A 20289-nucleotide genomic window follows, 5' to 3' on the forward strand; every position below is an offset into this window, starting at 1 on the left:
AGAGCTGCGCGCACAGTGGGTGCCCCCTCGCTATTGCCTGTCTCCCCTTCCTTTGAACCTCCAGCAGATCCCCAACATGGTTCTGGGCCTGTGGGCCTTTGCAGAAGACTGATTACACACAGGCCTTGATCTAGAGAATTTTACAGGTAAAAAAGGGAGGGGACTATCAGGCAACTCAGACCCAGACCAATAGCAAAGTTGCATAATTCGCCTCTCTCAGAGTACAGTGCAGGCTGAGTGCTCTCGGGCCCTCCCCGTGCCGAAAACAGTGATGTGGGACCACTCAGTGCTCAGCCCTGGGGTCAGCCACACAGGGCTTGGAATCCTGGGCTGTGAGTGTCATGGTCTGTCACCAGCTGCGTAGCCTCTAAGTCTCCATTTCTTATTCCACAACGTAGAAATAAAATGCTGTTCATTGTTGTGGTCTTTTGCATCTGTCAGTAACATCCTTCTTTCCCTCATGTTCTGGACCAGTTCAGACTTAAGAGTAAAGAGCTGGCAGAGAGTGGCCAAAATACTACCACTGTCTCAGATGAAGGGGTTGGCAAGAGGATGTACGGTTTGGGGGCTTCTAATATTGAATCCTAGAATTTGGTGAATGTTTCCACCGAGTCCCAGGCTGGTTAGATAATCACAAGCATCCTCTGGGCAGAAAGACTGTGTAAAACTTAGGTTTGGGATGGTTGAAGCAAAGGCATTCACTCCTCACTTGCGTCCACCATCCAAACTTAATAGGTGGTTGCTCTTCCTTCCCGGGCAGAATGCGGGCTGCTGGGAGAGACCGGAGGCAGATGCTGCACAGGCAGCTCCTCTGGTAGGGGTACATGGCAGAGCAGCCTTCTGCTGGGAAGTGGGGGCCTTTGTGGACCTTCTGGGACTCCACAGCCGTTCAGTTTTGTACTAACACTTGTATACACTGTTACAGTTGACTTTACCATTTATTGAAGTTAGCCTCTCGTGGGGTGCTTTTAGACATTATCCTGTGCAGTGGGGGAAACATAAAAGTCCATTTCTCATTTAGTCTTCTGTAATTCAGTCCTCCAACAGATAGACTCCTCCGTTCTCTGCCTTTGGTTCTGTGGTTAGAAGGGTGCTGGCTGTGTCCTGGGGAAGCCGAGGAGGGTCTGCCAGGCAGTATTCGTAAGGCTTGTTCTGTCTGTCTTTTGCAGTGCAAGTTGGAGTTCCATGCTTGTTCTACTGGGAGAAGCCTCACCACTCTCTGCGATGGGCCCTGTCCCTGTCTCCCGGAGCCTGAGCCACCAAAATCCAGGGCAGAAAAGAATGGTGAGTGAGCATCGCAGGAGACCCCCTGACGGAGGGGTGGGGGGTCGGGGTGGCCTGATGAGGCCTGGCTCCGCCGCACACGCCAGGGACCTGGGCTGTAACAGAGCTGTTCTACCCAGGCCGGGGAGGTGGGCGCACTTGGCGGGCACTCCAGCTTGTTTAGAAACTCCAAACTAAGCTCCCTTCCGCCTCCATTAAATAGAAAAGGATGAACTGAGAGTCTCTGAATGAGGTTCTGTTAGACCAAGACATGCGCTAGTTTCTTTCAGAGGTCAAGCTGGCTTTCGTATGGGAAGGGCAAGGTTTCAGCAGTCAGACTAGGCCTGCTGAGGGGTACATCTTGGTCTTCTGTGAACTCTAATCTCTAAATTCTTTGAACTTCTCAAGGCTGGATTTCAAAACAGAGATTGCAGAGATGTCACAATGGTGGAGAGTGTGCCCCTGCCCCTCGAAAAGCATTTCTTTATTAATATATTCTGCTTGGCATGCGGCACAGAGCCAGGGCAGATGAAAAGAAACCTCCTCAGGGGGCTTGGTGTCTCATGGCTGAGCAGGGCAGGAAAGGGCGGGCTTATCCTGGTGTCTTCATGATGGAGAAAGTAGTTTTATCCCACTGGTCTCAGCCCCTTTTTGAGCCTTCTGTAATGAGACCCAAGATGGAAGTTTGCATTGGCCTTCGTGAAGCTGGGCTTTTGCAGCTGGATCTGGCTGTTCCATGGAAAATGTTGGACATCTGTGTGTGTGTGTGTGTGTGTGTGTGTATGTGTGTGCACGAGCGTGCTCATGCATGTATTCTGAAGCCTACAACTATTTGTGATGGAGGAAGATGAATAGGATGTGAGTGTTTATCCACTTGTCTCTTCCTAAGCTGTCTTGTCTTTTCCAGGGCACATAGATGGAGATGTTCAAGTCTAAATTTGTTCATGGTGGTGACAACTGGAATATTGTGTTAAAAATTTCTTGGGGAGGTTTAACCCGGGATGTGGACATTGTAAACTGTAAAGCACTGTGGTCACAAGTAATCTCCATAGATTACTCTTGATTACCAAAAAGCTGGTCTTGTTGCATTTTGGGCTGATCATTTATGTAACTGCAGTAAGAAGGGTTAACTCATCTGTACAAACCTCCTTGTAGTTTGGTCAGAAAACCTAAAGCCCTGTGGTGCTAAGCAACTACAAAGTCTAGAAAATTAACTGTCTGGAGATTCCTTTCTTAGTAAGTCTTAATAGTGTCTCTTACTCCAGGTATATTGTTGGTTACTTTTATCTACTCTTCTATTCTGAGGCAAGAAAGCCAAACCAAGAAAGTCATTTCTACCATTTTGCCCGTGGTATCTACACATGGGGGTGAATGCATCTCTCCTCAAGTACCCCCGAATCTGCTAAGGTTTCCTGACTTGTCACAGTAAGGTAACAGACCAGTTTTCTGGGAGGGCTTTGTGGTTCTCCAGACAAAGTATACACCTTGTTTCCTCAAGGCAGGCTTGTTATACCTGATTAAATGAGATTTGCTCTCAAATATGACACTGCAAGTGTGGCCTTGGCTATACCATCTATTTGATGAGTTACTCGTGAAAACGAGAACAAATTCTTACTGAACCTATGCAAGTAACTACATTGCCATTAAAAGTAAAAAGACTCAGGACAAAAACGTGTTGTTACAGAATTCTGGGGGGGTCAGTGAGAACAAGGGTACCACTTGAAAGTGTTTCATTTCCACATGTTTGTAAAAGCATAGACCACTGACTTCATACTGAGAGATCAGGAAGCAAGAGAAAGGACTTCATTATGTGCCTATCAGAAATGAGGACAGTAAAAATAATACCAGCAGTATCCCAAAACCAGTGGTCAAAGTTTTATTTCCTTCACTTCAGTTTCTGCAGTCCTGCATCATTATTTTTGGTGCCACTGGCTCTTGGGTCAACATTGAACTTCTATGAAGTAAACTGACCTCTGGACTGAACAGTCCTGGAACTCCACACTCAGTCTCTCCTGTCATCTGGCGACTGTCTAAGAAATACCACCGTGGAAGCCTGTAGCAAGGGCTCTGTTATTGAAGTGCCCATCAGACTCGGCACAGTTCTTTCCATGAGGCTCTGAGACTGTCCTTCTCGGCTAAAGACCCAATTTCTGCTGTGACTTAAAGCAGAGTTTTTATATAAGCATGAGGGGAAGCAGGGACTTCCTGTTGGTGATAAGACTGAATGGCTATAGTTAATTTATTACATATCCAACAATATCCTAATGAAGGAGAGTATAATCCCCATCAGGGTGAATGCTTCACTATTTAAAACGGATTTGATCAATGTTGTTTTCTACAAGGATGAGGACATTTTACAGGCAGTGAGGGCACTGATAGATCCCCAGGGTCCTTATGTGAAATGAAACATTTAAATTCATCACGTTTTACCTGGACAGACTCCGTCAAGGGAAGGCTGACTTGTTCCTTTGATTTGACAGTTCTTTCTGCGCATGTCTCAGAACCATTTGTGATGGGCAGTTGGTGCAGACCTGAGGCTGGGGCAGTGGGGTGAGGAGGAGGGGATGGGTGCACAAGAGAGATCAGAGGTGAAATGAAAAGCAGCCTTCCTTTGGCCATGTGGCTGTCGGGGTGGAGGGCAGAGACAGTGCGCCCATCAGTCCACCTTCCCTTACCTGGTGGCCACCTCCCTCAGAAGCTGCAGGCAATGGGAGTGGCACCTGCAGGCAGGCTGTCCACAGGCCGTTCATCGTGCCTCTAAGCGATGTGAGGAGCAGTCTTGTGTCTGTGCCTGTTGGAGAAATGACATTTCATAGTCCTACAAATACGGGGCGGGGGGGTCAGAAACATAGCATTGTTGTTGTTGGTGATGATATTTCATTTTTAACCTTGCCTCTGTTTTGAACCTTAGTTCCATCTGGTAACACAAGCATTCAGTTAGTTACTTCCGTAAATTCTGTTAATTCAGGATTGTATCTCAACTTGAGGAAGTAGGGGGTTAGATGAAGGTTTACAAGCTACCATATTGGTATGAGGTGGTTCCTGGTGTGTCTGTTTGGCATCTACCTCTGCAGAGTTTTGCTATTTTTAAAGAGTTATCCAGCAGTATTCATCCTCAGTGCGTCCGAGGAGAGCTTAGGATCCTATCTGTGACCTCTGCTCCCCGCTTCCAGTAAGGTCATGCGGAATCGTCTTTCTTTCAAGTCATACTCTTCTGGGTTCACTAGTTTTCTCACGGCCCCTCCTTGGCCCCCTTTAGGGCCACAGAAAATTTAAGGATGCCCTTCAGTGACCTTCTGGTGTCAAGAAAGACTGTGGTGAGTTTCACCCTGAAGCCTTGTCTCCTTGGATCTGCCTGGCAGCCATTTCTCTTCCATGCAGAGGACATCTTTATGAGGCTTACCGCAAAATAGATTTCATATTGGGAGCAAGAGACAGGTCCTCTTTGCTGCTGGGGTGCCAGCTGCCTGGGGTTTCAGGAGCACCTCTTCCCTGCCCAGAACCCAGAGATGCATATGGCGATGGGGAAAGCTGTAGTGAGCGGAACCTCTTCTAGGGACTCAGCGGCCTCTCCCTGTGCTTCTTCCCCAGATGTTACCTCTTGTAGCTCCATCTGTGATCAGCACTGGGTGTGCATGTTGAAGGTGTGTGAGGCCAGGGTCTGCCTCATTCTCGTCTCTGCTTCTTCTCTCCTTGGGCCATTTGAGTTACAACATATCCAGTTCTTGCAAATCTGAAGTCTCTTGTCTCAGCTTTGGTTGCAAAAGCATCTTTAGGAAGACAGACAAATGGTTGACTTATTGTTTTGTTCTCTGTGTTTCTTCTGACATCGCTCCTTTGATGGGGCCCTTGAAGAGTTGGTGGAGGGTGAGTCATCCTTGAATATCTGTGAATATGTCCTCGGGCACCTCTCAGTTACCTCATGACCTTGGACAAGTTACTTAATTGCTTTATCTCTCTTCTCTATGATGACACCCTCCAGAGTATAGAGTAATGATTGTCCAGAGAAAGGGAGCAAATTAAAGAGAGGGAGGTGAAATTGAAAGCCATGTGTTAGGCCTGGGTTTCTGAGCCTTTTCTAAGAACCTCGCAGGAAAGATCCTTCCCCAGTTTCTCTTGGAATTTCCTAGTGCCCAGCGGCCAGCCAGTCAGGAAGTCGCCTCTTAGATCTGACAGTGACTCTTCAGCTCTGGGTTTTGCAGCTGCATTTTCTTCAGTCCTCAGTGAAGAGTATGAGGAATGCCTGCAGCCCTCACTTCTTGATTTTTTTTTTTACAGGGGTTGAAAATGTAAGAGTAAAATAGAAGTCTCTTAAACGTAAGAGTCTTTAAGACACATTTTTAAACTAGCCAGCCATTCTAGCCATTCTCCTCTTCCAAACCTGCTCCTGTCCCCAACCTGACTCCCCTGGCGTCATTCACAGAGACAGACCCCTCCCCTTGGCCTGGGCTTGGCAGCCTCAGTCCATCTGGAGGAGGGACTTGGCACTCCCTCTCTGCTGGGGGGAAGTTTTGCAGTTGGAAGATATCAGAGCGGGAAAGATCTCAGCTCTCTGACTCCATACCATATTGAGGGGACCTTTGTGTTCCTGGAAGGTAACTCAGGTTTCCCCATGAGGACCAGGGGAAGGCCGAGTGGGTGGCGCCTCCAGCCTCCCCGGGAGCAACTCCATTTTTGTGCCTGACCACATCAGAGTGTGGCCACCAGTGAGCCCTGCTCAGTACCCATTTACCCAAAGAGAAAACTGAAGGCCCCATTGAGAGGGAGAATCTTGCCTAAGGTCAGACCGTGGGTTGGTGTGTTGCTGGGTTACGACCTGGGCCTCTTGACTCCTGGGCTAGTCCCTCTGTTCGCCTTTGTGTTCACCCGTAAGCCACCATCAGCCAAGTCTGTGGCCTGAAGATGGTAGAGGGTCTGTAGCTGAGTTTGGTGGGAGGTAGATTTATTTCTCTGGGGCCTGATGTCACTTGCCTGAATCTTGAAGTGTTAACCGTCAGGCAGAAAATATCCCTGTGTTCCCACAGCCACAGCCGGCAGTGTTTGGAAGGCTTTCTGCAGGGCCCCTCCCACCCCTCTCCTCCACCTTTGGAGAAGGAAGTGGAGAGAGCAGCAGTGTCGCTAAGGACAGCTCCTTCTTGGCTTCTGTTGTCACAGAGTAGCTTTTGAAGAAGGGCTGCAGCCCAGCCAGTCGGCCTCGGGGGCTCTAGGGACGGCTGTGGAGCTGCGACCCCTCACTGGCCTGGAGGTGCCGGGAGGTAAGGGCAGAGCGGGGCGTGTTTGATGCGCACAGGGGAGGAAGGAGTGCCACACATCCTTCCAGCAGGGCTTGCTAAAGAGGAAATAACCACTTCCCTCCAGCTGAGCTATTTGGAACAGTAGAAAAATAGTCTACAGTGATTTTCTCTTCTCAAATGGTGATTTCAACCTGAGGGCTAGATTCTGGGGAAGAAAGTCCTGGGTTGACAGACGGTTGTCTAATTCCATTACTTATCACAAGGAGAGCTGGGGAAATGTGTTTAAAGGGGAACAGGAGGTGGTGCCGAAGAGATGGGATGAAGAGTTCTTCCTGGCTGTAATGTCTCTATGGAAAAATTCGCAAAGAATCCTGCTGCAGAGGCTCCCAGCAAAATGAAGATTTATCTTCACATCCAGGAAAGAACATTTTTCCTTAATGCCTATTGTGTGACAGGCTGAAGGCCTCGGGCTTGCAAACTTGCAGTTTGAAAGCAGTTTATGTTAACCTTCCTGTACCCAATTCAGCTTCACTCACTTACTGCTCATTCTTACATCATGGTCAGAAATTAAACATGTAAAGGAACAGGTAGTGTTTAGGGCCTTGTTATTCTAAATGTCATGACCTTAAAAAAAAAAAACCTCAAGAATTAAACTGGCAACTGCGTCCAGGAAGAAAAGCGTAGTCGTCAGGTCTCTTGAAATTACTTTGACTTTGGACTCGGGTTTCTCTCCTGTGAGTTCAGCTCGCGGGAAGTAGACTGCGGGTTCTCCTGGTCATTCCTACTTGGTAGCGACAGACTGGGGAAAGCTAAAGGAGAAGAGAGAGAAGGGCAAACTGAGGTAGGGGGTGGCCAGGGTCACCGCTGCAGTCCAGAGAAGGAAACAGAGTTCTGTGCTAGAAATTAATGGCTATGATAGTTCACTCAAAGAGCACTCTTTCTCCTGCCTTTGTGTTTTACTTAGAAATCAATCCACATTCTTATATAAAATCCAAATATTATGGCAAAAGTATCTCATATTCCCAGTTCTGTTAGCTTTCTATTGCATATGCATCTAATTATTTTTTGTTTACATGTACTAATGGGCTTTTAAAACTGTACTCGCTCAGAATCAAGATCATATTCTGCGTAATGATTTGTGCCCTGCCTTTCATGTGTATCTTAGGTGTGTTTTCATGGACGGATGCACCTGTCTGTCTGTGAGTGTCTCTCTCTCTTTCCCGCTGCCCACTCCTCCCTCCCCACCCACCTCTCTTTCCAACCAACCTGCCAGCTCTGCTCCCTTCAGCTCCAGACTTAAATCTATACTGACTGCCTAGCATTTCCATTTGGATGCCCATAGGCATATCAAACTCAACATGTCCAAAGTGAAACTCCCGATCTTCCTCCCTCATCTGTTCCTTCCTCCTGCAGTCTTTGCCATCTTAATTATTGGCAGCTCCATCCATATTTTGAGCTGCTGAAGTTAAAAAAAAATCTTCTCATGTGCCACATATTAATCATCATGTTGAGTCTACTTTCCAATAGATTTTCAAATATATCCACTTCTTACCACCTCCACTGTTAACCACCCGCGTGGTCCAAGACAGCCTCATCTTTTATTTCCATAGCTTCCTAATTGATTTCCTGGCGCCTACATTCTCTTTTGAACATAGTAGTTAAACATTCTGTAAAATGTAAGTCAGATAGTATCCCCTGGTCAGGACACTCCAGTGACTTCCCATCTCTTTAAAAGGAAAAGATAGTATCCTTTAAGTAAGCTGCAAGGCTGAGGATGATCGCGTTCCCTGATCTGTCCCTGCCCCAGCTTTCTGCTCTTGTGCCCCTTGCTCCCTCCATTCCAGGTACATGGACCGCTGCTGGTTCCTCAAATGAACCATCACGCCCCTGCCTCAGGGCTTGGCACAGATAGTCCCCTCAGCCTGGACTGTCTCCCTAGACGTCTCCATCTTCCCAGATGGCTCCCTGCATCAGCCTCCTTTAAATCTCTACACAGATGTGACCTTCTCAGGATACCCTCCCCAGGGTTCTCCATCTCTCTTTCCTCCTTTATTTTTCTCCATACCATTTATCACCTTCTAATGGATTAGGTCATTTGTTTCCCTATTTTACTGTCTGACTTATCCAGCTAGAATGGAAGTTACAGGAGGGCTTTTTGTCTGGATTCTCAACACTTATTTGTCAAATGTTGAAAGAATCTACCTCATTCTTTTTAAAGCCTTGACTGTTATATAGATGTACCCTAGATTATAATGTTTAAAATGGCCAAATAAAAAGATTTATTGTGACAAGAGATCATGTGTAGAAGGTGCTTGGTGTGTGTGTTTAATTCTTCTAACAAGCAAATAATTCCATCTATATCTCTGGGGAGAAAATTTGAGGCTTGGAACATTTTAGTACGTTGCCTAAGGCCACACAGCTGATAAAAGAGCAAGGATTTGAAGTCTTTCCTAGAATGTGTGGTCCTACCCCCACTTTGTACTGTGTTCTTAACCTAAATTGAACGTCCATTGAAAAGGTAGGCTTCCTTTGGGAAGAAAACACACGCACACACACGTTCACAAATTTGAAACTAAATTTCCCCGTGCTTTCAGCGCTCAGAGAATGCTGCACCAATACCGCGGCCCCTCTCTCATGGGATTTTTCCAAGGTGAGAGAATTTCAGCGTCCTCTCTCATTTTCTCTTTCTTTCTGTAAGCGCGCTGAGCTCTCAGACGTTGATCAAAACCTTGGTGTAGGCTCATTCGTTACCACTTACTATACTTTCCTGATAGCCACAAGCTTCTGACCCAGCTTCTGAAAGATAAAAATTCATTTGTAATCTGTCCTGAAGTCGACTCTTCTTCCATTGCCTTGCTATCTATGGTGGGGAAAAGAAAAGACAGCATTACAATACAAAATAGATTGAAATTATAATTGAGAGAGAGCTAGTGGCTGCCCACCCCGCCCTCACCCCAGCCAGATGCTTAGTCAAATCTTGGTCTGCCTCTTCCTTCCTAGAGCCGAGGGTTGTAGCAGGAGCCTGGACCTTGGCGGAGAGCTGAGTGGGGGAAGGTACAGCACCTTCCTGACAGGTGTGGTGAGAACTGCACAAGCTCAGTTTTAACTGTAGATGTGGTTGGTATTCAAAAAATAGAGCCGTACCGTCGTCATTATTATCTTGATCATGGTTCTGTTTAAAAACTCAAAATGGCAGTTAGACGTAAGGGAGGCAGGACGTCAGTTTGATTATTTGACTTGAGGAATATATCATGATGCCAGAGAAAGCTCAGAAGAGGCAGTTTTTTGAATAGACGGGGATACATCTGCAGATGGCTTGAGAGTGTAGCCACGACAGAAACAGTGAGCCCTCTTCAGCCAAGGGAGACCAAGGGAGAAGAGGCATCTGAGAGACGTTTGCACATCACGGTGGTGTCATGAGGGTGAAACCTTGTGCGCCTCTCCTGGCCTCTCCTAGTCCCAGGGCCCCTCCCTCCTGCTTGAAAAGAAGCTTTTCTGGGAGAGATGGTCAGTCGGTCTTACACAGCAGGGGTTCTGTTCGTGATTCTCATTATTTCGAGACATAGAGTGAGCTAACAAACGAGTTAGTTTCAGGACACTTGAGGGGCAGTTCTGAGAGGTGGAGGCTCCACGACACTGGGGCGGAGGAGATGAGGAGGATGATCATGGGTCCCTAGAATGGAAAACTCCCTGCTCTCAGCTTTTCCAGGGATGCAATAGCGAGTTGCCTTGGGGGCAAGTCCTTCATATTTGACTCAACTTTACCACACAGAAGGTTCTGCGTTAGGAACCAGTGCAGCTGTCCTGTTACATATCTGCCTGGGAATCTCAAGAAGACAGTTTCAGGGGCCTGTGTCCTCCCACCCCAGCCTAGAGTGTATCCATTTACTTGGGCATCCTTGACCTGGCTATGTTTTGTCCAAGCTTGAATCTCCTAAGTGGCCCTTTCCAGCATATCTCACGTTGGGAGTAGGATGAGGCTAACACCCATGTGAGTCCTCTGCATCCCACCCTAGCAAGGGATGTGCACAATGGATGCTATGAAACCAGATTTAGAAGTTGAATGTCAAAGACCAGAAGATTAGTGCTGACAGGGGGTTTGATCAGAATTGTGGTCAAGTAACACTCCAAAACAAAAAAGACTATCAAAAGACTGTCACAAATTACTTGAAACCAAGTTTTTTTTTTTTTTTAAAGTTCCTTTTTATGGGAACTGGTAATCCTGTGGAAGTACGACCCTGAGAGGTATTACAGAGGCTGGAGAGGTCTAGATTCCTGTCCCTGCATCCCTCCAGATCTTAGAACTTAGGGGACTCTGTCTGAAACCAGGCTAATCCCTGGGAAGTGTTCGGAGCTTCCAGACAGTAGCTTGGAGAGTGTAGAATTGTATCCCCTTATTTTTTTGGCCCCATTTGGATCCCAGTCTGTGGCTCAGTTCCTTCAGGGCCTCCCCCAGCTCCGGGACGTGGCATCTACACTTCTCTCAGGCCCCTCCCCGCACCTTGCTTCCCCAGGTGTTGGACGGTGGCTGCTGCGGGGTCCCTTCACCTGCCAGGCTCCGGTCTGTGAGTCTGCACCTGCCAGTCTGTCCTTTCCACCCGGATCTTCTGCCTCAGCTTTCCCTGCAGACTGTTCCCCGCCATGAGCACTGTGTGCAGCACGTATGTCGGCCAATGCCTGGCATAGATTAGGCCATCTTCAATCATGTGTGCAGTGACTTAACTGGGGAAACGTATAGGCTCTTAAGGTTCTCTGAGTACTTTCATGGACTTGGGCTTGTGGCTGTTGCAGTCCTTGCAAAGCTTGGGGATTGTGGGTGACTTAGGTCCCTACGTTGAAGAGGCAGTTTCGGGGACTCGGAGACACCCATTTCTGGCCTTGTTTGCTTCAGTTGTTCTGGGACGTGACCTCAGGCTAGACCATAACTGCTGTGTGTGTTTCTGGCTCCTCTGGTTTGGGACAGATGGCTTCATCCAACCTGAGCCCTGGCAGTTCTGTCTGCCTGTATCCTGCCTCCCTGACTTAGGAAGAGGACTCAGGGTATCTCAGGAAGCAAACGTTTCTTGCTTTGATGTCAGAAGTGTAGTATCCTTTGGAATAAAACATTCCTTACAGTGTTTCCTCAGTCTCTCATGACCACACAGAGAACATTTCTGGACAAAGGAGGGAGTACCTGGAGGTAGCAAGAGATTGTCCTCATTTGGGTTGACAGCTTCCGGTCCAAGAACCATATGTATTTCTTTTGTGAGATTAAACACTAGATTAAACACTGATTACCTCGGTGTCCAATAGGAAACTTGCCTATTCAGGAAAACTGCAGTGAGCTAAAATGACACTGATCTGTGACTTCACGTGCCTTGCTTCTGAAGACCTCTAAGCCCTGTTTAAAATGTAAATTTAAAGCTTAAGACAATGTTCTGACAGCGGTTTTGCTTTGGCTTGGTTTTTTTCTAAAACTGAGAGCAGTGATTGAGTCTGGAGGTAGTGAGTAATGTCTTCATCCACCCAGCATCTGTCCATCCGTTCACCCGTCCATCTGTCATCCAGCCATCCAGCATTTTGTAAATGCTTAATCTGTGCCAGGTCCTGTGCTGTCTCTCCCCTAAGCAAGATGACAAGAGATTGACACCAAATACATCACTAATATGTTACTTGAGTGTCCGCGTAGGGAGTGCTCTTCTGTTCCAAGTAACAATTATCTACAGCTGGGCTGTTTTCCATCTCTTTATGGAGTTGGATTTTTGTCTGGGACTCTGGAGGTTTTTTTATTGTTTTCTGGGTAGATTTGTTAGAATTTTGACCTACTGTTGTAGTCTCAGTGGTTGGAAGAGCTAGACTTCACCTCATGTAGCTGAGACAAGAAAACTAACCTAATTTAAAAATCATATATCCACTAGATCATCACCTTGAAAGCAAGGATTATGTCCCATTTATTTGTCTTTATATCCCTAGTGTAGGGTCTGTTGCATGCATGGACACAACTAAGTATAAACAGGAATTTGTAGCTTATCTGTTACATGTTTAATTGCAGCAGTATTTAAATAAATACATGTCCAGTTTAAATTTGGTGCCTTTCCCCTTGTCTGTTACGAGTTATTATTCTTTCTACATACGGTGGAGACACACCTGCTTCTCAATTTACTCTGAGGCTTCTGGTTCCAATTGGCATCTAAAATGTCTGTGATGTTTTACCCAGTCTCTTCCTGTCATAACCGTCCTGAATACTTTGCTCTTTGGGGTCTAGTGTACTTGATTTGTTGCCTCCTGGAGCAGAGGGAGATCACGGTCATGGCCACTAGCGTACCCAGTATCTTCTCTTTCCCACAGAAGGCTGCTCTCCGTCTGACTTCCCATGAGTCTTTAACTGTATATCTTCAAGTTTTGATGCAAACTCATTTATCCTTCCCCTAATCCATTATTTACCCTCCAGATATATATGATGGAACTTGCCAAGAGGCCAGTGTTGTATACTGGTCAGCACATGGGCTGTGGTATCAGATAGCCATGCAGCTGAAGCCCAGCCCCAGGACTTCCTAGCTGTGTGGTTTGGGGCAAGCTTCTTAACTTCTCTGAGAGTCAGTTTGCACATCTGTGACAACCAAGAGAATAAGACCTATCTTAAAAGGTTATTATAAGAATGAAATGAACTCAATGAGATAATTATGAAAGCAGGTGGTTCTGAAAGGTGCTCAATTAATATAGGTTTCCCTTCTTCCTTTAGGTAGCACATACGCACACACATGAATAGTCTGGACTGCACTGTGTGTGGTTTGGTAACACACTGCCTTCTGAAAGACCTCGGTGTTCTACAGTCAGTCTTGCCAACACGTAGCAGACACCATTGGTTGTCAATCGCAGACCCACTCGGTTCTGGTTTTGTTTGAGGAAGAATGTGCTCAGCTACCTTCTTATTTTCCCAGTCTCTCTTCCAGCTGGGGGTGTGAAGTCAGCCTGTGAGTCAGTGCTGGCCAATGAAATGCAAGGAAGGCCCTCTGGAGCTTTCTGAGTTTTTTACTTTCATGCAAATCAGGGAAAGGCACAGCTGGTGCTGTCCCTCCTCCCTGTAGAGGTTTGTGTGGAGCTGGAGCAGCCATTGTGTGACTACAAGGTGCCAAGCCTGAGGATTAAAGTCTACTCATTAAGGATGATGGGCAAAAGCGTAGCGAGAAGCTGCATCCCTGCTGACTGCCTTTCTCCAAACTTGTGTCACAAGGTAAACCCCCAGGGAAGACTTATGCCACTGTTCTTCAAGCTTTCTGGTACTTGCAGCTAAACACATTTTTCTATTGACACAGACCACATTCCTCTTACAGAGCATTTGCTCAGAGACAGGCAATGCTGGTGTGAGGTCAGGAGCCCCCAAGGAGTCAGGGCCAGTGGCATCTTGGTATCTAGGGAAGGGGAGATCCAAGAGGAGCTCAGGAGCATCACTCAGAGTGTCAGGAGATATGCTGGGTGTCTCAGGAACATCTAGTCCCCAGAACTAGGCACAGGGGCTTGGATTGTCCTGGAGTGGGAGCATCTGACCTGTAAGTAAAGTATGTTTGTGTATCAGGTGTTCCTCATCCTTACAAAGATTTTCGATAAGAAAGCAGAAAGGATATTCTGTGGTACAAATAAGTGAGGCATGTTGGACCAGAACACAATGTACATGAAGGTGAGTGGAGGAACCGCCCAGCTGGAGGAGTCAGGTGTGTGGTGAAAGGCAATAGACACATGCAAATTTTTAAAAATATATTTTTATTGAAGTATAGTCAGTTTATAATGTTGTGTCAGTTTCCAGAACATAGCACAATACCTCAGTTATATAGGAACATACATATATTCGTTTCCACATTCTCTTTAACCATAAGGTACTACAAGATATTGAATATAGTTCTCTGTGCTATACAGTATAAACTTGTTGTTTATCTATTTTATATATAGTAGTTAGTATCTGCAAATCTCAAACTCCCAATTTATCCCTTCCCACCCCCTTCACCCCCTGGTAACCGTAAGTTTGTTTTCTATGTCTATTTTGTAAATAAGTTTGTGTTTTTTTAGATTCCACATATAAGTGATATCACGTGGTATGTTTCTCTCTCTCTCTCTCTTATTTTATTTAGAATGACGATCTCCAGGTCCGTCCATATTGCTGCAAATGGCATTATTTTATTCTTTTTATGGCTTAGTAGTATTCCATTGTATAAATATACCACAACTTCTTTATCTAGTCATCTGTCGATGGACATCTAGGTTGTTTCCATGCCTTGGCTATTGTAAATAGTACTGCTATGAACACTGGGGTGCATGTGTCTTTTTGAATTAAGGTTCCCTCTGGATATATGCCCAGGAGTGGGATTACTGGAGCATATGGTAAGTCTATTTTTAGTCTTTTGAGGAATCTCCATACTGTTTTCCATAATGGCGGCACCAAACTACATTCCCACCAACAGTGTAGGAGGGTTCTCTTTTCTCCACACCCTCTCCAGCATTTATTATTTGTGGACTTTGAATGATGGCCATTCTGACTGGTATGAGGTGATACCTCATTGTAGTTTTGATTTGCATTTCTCTGATAATTAGCAATATTGAGCATTTTTTTTCATGTGCCTACTGGCCATTTGTATGTCTTCCTTGGAGAATTGCTTGTTTAGGTCTTCTGCCTATTTTTGGATTGAGTTGTTTTTTCCTTATTAAGTTGTATAAGCTGTACATGTTCATTATAGAATATTTTAAAAATTCTGAAAAGTACAAGGAATAAAGTTTTTAAATTACCCATAGTCTTCCAAACTGAGTATAATCACATCCTACTTTAAAATTGTTATTATTAGCTTAATACTACTTAATAATATTCCCATATCATCAATTATTCTTTTAAAACCTGATTTTTAATGGCTTCCTGGTGTCTGATTTTATAAATGCAGTGTAATTTTTATAACTAGTCCTCTACTGAGCATTTAACTTCTCTCTAGTTTTTCATTATTATAAACACCACTTTTATGAACAACATGAAGTATTAATTTTGTACTCATTTGTTTTCAGAGGATACAGTCCTGGCAGTAGAATTTCTGGGTAAAAGTATGTGCATAGTAACTCTTGTTACATACTGGCAGAATTTCTTTCAGAAAATGTATATCATAAGTAATGTATGGGAATGCCTATTCAGAGGACACATCAATTTTTAAAAGAAGTTTTCTATTGTGTAAGTTTAAAAAAAGGTCCTTTTATTAGTTAGGATTTGGCTCAGTAGTACATAATCAACACTCTGGTGCTCAAATAAGTGATTTGAGCAAAAGAGAGTTTATTTCATTTTCATACAAAATAAATCAAATGGTAGGAAGTTTACGGCTGGTAGGAACACCTCAGTCATCAAGAACCTTTCCATTTTGTTGCTCTGATGACCTTAGCATGCAGCCTCATGGTCCAGCATATCTGCTAGAGCTCCAGCCATTTCATCTGGAGTCCACTCAACAGGAAAAGGGGACAAGAAAACAAGGGCACAGTATTTTTCCTTCAAGGTGACCTCTGTGAATCCGGATATAGTTCAGCTTACACTTCAGGGGCCAACTTAGTCTGAATGCAGTCAGAGTCTAGTTGCATGGTCCTACCTGGATGCTGGGAATGTAGAGTTTTAAGCTGGAAAACAATATGCCAGCTAAAAGACAGAGTTCTGATTACTAAGAAAAATAGAATAATGTATCTTGGGAGACAGTTATCTGGTTCCATCAAAGTTTGATTTTTTTTTTTACTTCTTTGACTACATTTCAGGTTTAACTTTTTTTCACGTGTGTTTCATAGCATATGTTATACATACTATTTGTAATTGTTATTTCTGAATTGCCTCGTATATTCTATTCTTTCCTTTTCACAGTATTGGTCTTTTTCTCAATAATTTATAAGGTGATTATTTTACATAGTAAGGGTATGAATCAATCATTGATTCATTTATGTATTGATGAATGATTGATTCATACCCTTAATATATGTTTCACTTTCCCCCCTAATTTGTTGCTTGCCTTTAATGGTGTTTTCTGATAGACTAAGATTTTGATGTTTTTATCCAGTTAGGTGTATCATTCTTTCCTTTGGAGTTTCTGGCTTTGATGTATATTTAGAAATCTCCTCCACTCTGAGGCCAGAGAAAAATTTCACCTGTATTTTCATTTTGTTCTTTCATGGCTTGAATTTTTCATATTTGATGCATTAGGCCAGTGGCATTCAGACAGAAAGAGTTTATATTGTGAGCCAGTACTTAAAGCTTCCACCAAGTGATACTCACTCTTAGTCTGTATATTTCCTGCTCTCTGCCATTATCCTTTATATTTCAGAAAGTTATGTTCATCATCCACTCACAGGTTGTGCCCAGTAGTTGAAAAAATACTGCTTCATTCAATCATTTCCTTAATCTGGGGTATACTGTGAGAGATGGAACTGTAAGGGTTTGTTGTTTTTCTTTTCTAAACAGCCAGTTTTCTTCATGATTTTCACTCTGCTATTCATCTTTTCGTCTAACTACACGCTATCCTCTTTTTCACATTTTTCATGGCCGTGCTTGCTTGTTCTCCCAGATGATCCTAAAAACCATTTTGAAAACTTGCAGAAGATGAGCTTTAGATGGGATTTACAAAGTAATTTGAGACGAAGTGATAACTTTACAGTTAAGTTGTTCCATCTGGAAACGTGGCACACCTCTCTTCTCAGCTTCCTCGGGAAACGTCTGCCGTTTCCCCTCTTCCGGGCTCCTAGATTTCTCATTACACCTCTGACGAGGCAGTTGATGTTTGTGATTGCTTTTTGTGAGTTTTTTATTTTTGTTAAAATGATTATTTCTTTCAAAGAAGAAATCTTGATTCTGATAGTTTTACTTTATCATTTTGGATCTTCTATAGAAAATGATCTCTGCAGAGAACGGGCATTTTATCTTCCTCTCCAGTGCAAAACTTGTATATATATATTTTTATCGAAGTATAGTCAATTTACAGTGTTGTGTCAATTTCTGGTGTACAGCACAATGTTTCAGTCATACAGGAACATACATAGATTCGTTTTCATATTCTTTTTCACCATAAGTTACTACAAGATATTGAATAGAGTTCCCTGTGCTATACAGTATGAACTTCTTGTTTATCTGTCTGTCTGTCTGTCTATCTATATTAGTTACTGTCTGCAAATCTCGAACTCCCAATTTATCCTTTCCCACCCCCTTACAATAAGTTTGTTTTCTATGTCTGTTGTAAATAAGTTCATCTTTTTTTTTTTTTTTTTAGATTCCACATATGAGTGATATCATAGGGTATTTTTCTTTCTGTTTCTGGCTTACTTCACTTAGAATGACATTGTCCAGGTCCATCCATGTTGCTGCAAATGGCATTTTATTATTTTTATGACTGAGTAATTTTCCATTGTATAAATAATTTTAACAAACAGCTGCTATTTTGTGATGACTCGCTATTGTTAAACACTGTGTATCGTGTGTAAGTTTCCGTATCATCATCATCCCGAAAGCCCAGTAATGGGAGGTACTGTGATCTCCATTTAAAGATGAGAAAATAGACCTTTTTGATTCCAGCGGCTCAAGGTCATGTATCTAGTAAACAGCAGAGGTGGGATATGAACCCAGATCAGTCTGACTGGTAGACCTGGGCTTCTCGGTACGTAACCTCTACTGCCTCTCTGTTATACGTCTCTTTTGTGTCTCGTGGCTTTGGATGAAACTTCCAGAATGGAGTAAATAAAATAGTTCTTCACTAAGTTGCCATGGTGCCGTGATTTTCAGTTTTGCTGGGCACCCGGGTGAATCAAGGCTGTGCAGGCCTTGGCACCGTTGGTCTCTCCGTGCCTGGTCTCCCCGGCGCTGCCTGCAGAGGCCCTTTCCTCACTGCCTCGGCTTCGTCAGTCCTCGGTCATCCTTCATGCTTAGAGCACTGTGTACCTCTCTTTGAGCATGTGAGAGCCAGCAAAATTCTGCCATTTCCCAAAGTTCTTAATTCAACGTTCACTTTTTACATAAACTTATCATTTTAGGTAAGTTTTAGATTTACAGAAATATTGCAAAGAGGGTACAGAGTTCCCATATACCCCACAGCCGTTTTCCCCTTACATCTTACACTGGGATGGCGCGTTTGTCATAGTTAATGAACCAATACTGATACATTATACTCAATTAAAGTCCATGTTTTATTCAGATTCCCTTAGTTTTTAACCTAATGCCCTATCTCTGTCCCAGGATTCCACCCAGGACACTATATTGTGTTTAGCTGTTAAGTCTGCTGAGGCTCCTCCGGGCTGTGACAGTTTCTCAGTTTCTCCTTGGTTTTGATGACCTGGTTGGTTTTGAGGTGCACGGGTCAGTTGTTTTCTAGAATGTCCCTTAATTGGGATTTGTTTGATAGTTTTCTTGTGACTAGGCGGGAGTGGTGGGTTTTCAGGAGGAGGACCACAGAGCTAAGTACCATGTTCATCTCATCATTTCGAGGGTACGCACTGTCACCGTGACTTACCACTGTCGATGCGAACCTTGGTCACCTGGCTGAGGTGGTGTTGGTCAGGTTTCTCTGCTGTGATCTTACTCTTTTCCCCTCTTTTCTTACTGTGCTCTTCGGGTGGAAGTCACTATGCACTATCCACGCCGAAGGAGTGGGGAGTTAACGCTCTCTCTTGTTGAGGATGGAGCGTCTACATAAATTATTTGAAATTCTGTACCAAAGATTTGTTTCTTCTTCTGAGTTAAGTTTTTATTTACGTATTTATGCATTCATTCATTCAATCAATCAAACATATATTTATGGGTTCATAGACATTTACTTTGTACTTGAGGTTAAAATCTCAAACTAACTAGTAGAGTAATCCAGTGCTAAGATTTTGTTGTTCATGCTGATCCAGCTTCAGACACAGGGAGCTCTTTCTGGGGTCTCCTCTGTTTCTTTGATGTACCCTTGCTGTGGTTTATTTGATTCATTTACTTTTGAGTACTTCTTAACTTTCTGACACTGTAAGATGCGTCTGGAGCATCCTTATCCCAGCCGCAGTCAGCCGTTTCTCCAAGCCGCCCTGGTTATGTTTACTGAAGAAGAGTGTTAGATGCCAAGATCTGAGTTCCTGGGCCCCAGGTGTGCTCATTGCTGCTGCAGTGTCACATCTCTGCTCTCTTAGCTGACAGAACACGGAATGTATGTGTGTGTACTAACACACACGTTTGTAAATTCTTCTTTATGTATCCATCTGCATCTCTTGTAAGCCAAATATGAGATCCTACTGGTGTCTCCTGCTCTCATCCATCACCATGTGGATCGTTAGAGCCTCTTCCCTTGCTTGTCTAAGATCTCCACTCCCACAATGAGAAACCTGGCCCCTGAGTCCGCCATCCATGCAGGTAAGTCTGTAACCATTGTGTGCATGTACATATGGTGGTATCAGACTGCTGACCCCTATCTCTGTGGGAAACGACTGTATCAGCTAGTGCACAGTGCTTGTGTTCAGGCCTTTGGCCTTTAGTCTTATAAGCTCCACTTGTTTCCAAAGCTGCTCAGGTCAGCACTTCTGTCATACAGTTAGTTTTGTCACCTTCTGGGAACTCCCAACCCCCTAAATGATTTTTTTAATTTACATGTATTAAAGTTCACTCTTTGTGCTGTAATGTTCTCTAACTTTCGGCAAATACATAAAGTCATATAGCCACTCTTACAGTGTCATACAGAATAGTTTCACCACTCTAAAAAAAATTCTCTGTGCTTCACTTTTCAACCACCCTCCCTCACCCACCTCAAGTCCCTGGGAACCACTGATCTGTTAACTGTCTCTACTGTGTTGC

The 20289-nt window shown here is 44.3% G+C and overlaps 1 protein-coding gene across 3 annotated transcripts in view; it reads left to right on the forward strand.

The window, feature by feature from the left end:
* The window catches only part of SPOCK1 (SPARC (osteonectin), cwcv and kazal like domains proteoglycan 1), a 466817-nt gene that overhangs the window by 385332 nt on the left and 61196 nt on the right, over positions 1 to 20289 (forward strand). For all 3 annotated transcript variants that reach the window (XM_015239542.3, XM_072956999.1, XM_072957001.1), the window contains one exon: positions 1170 to 1284. In XM_015239542.3, coding sequence (XP_015095028.1) covers positions 1170 to 1284 — 115 coding nt within the window. The remainder of the gene's footprint in view (positions 1 to 1169; positions 1285 to 20289) is intronic.

This window comes from Vicugna pacos, chromosome 3 (genome assembly GCF_048564905.1).
Source record: "Vicugna pacos chromosome 3, VicPac4, whole genome shotgun sequence".
Taxonomy (NCBI): Eukaryota; Metazoa; Chordata; class Mammalia; order Artiodactyla; family Camelidae; genus Vicugna; species Vicugna pacos.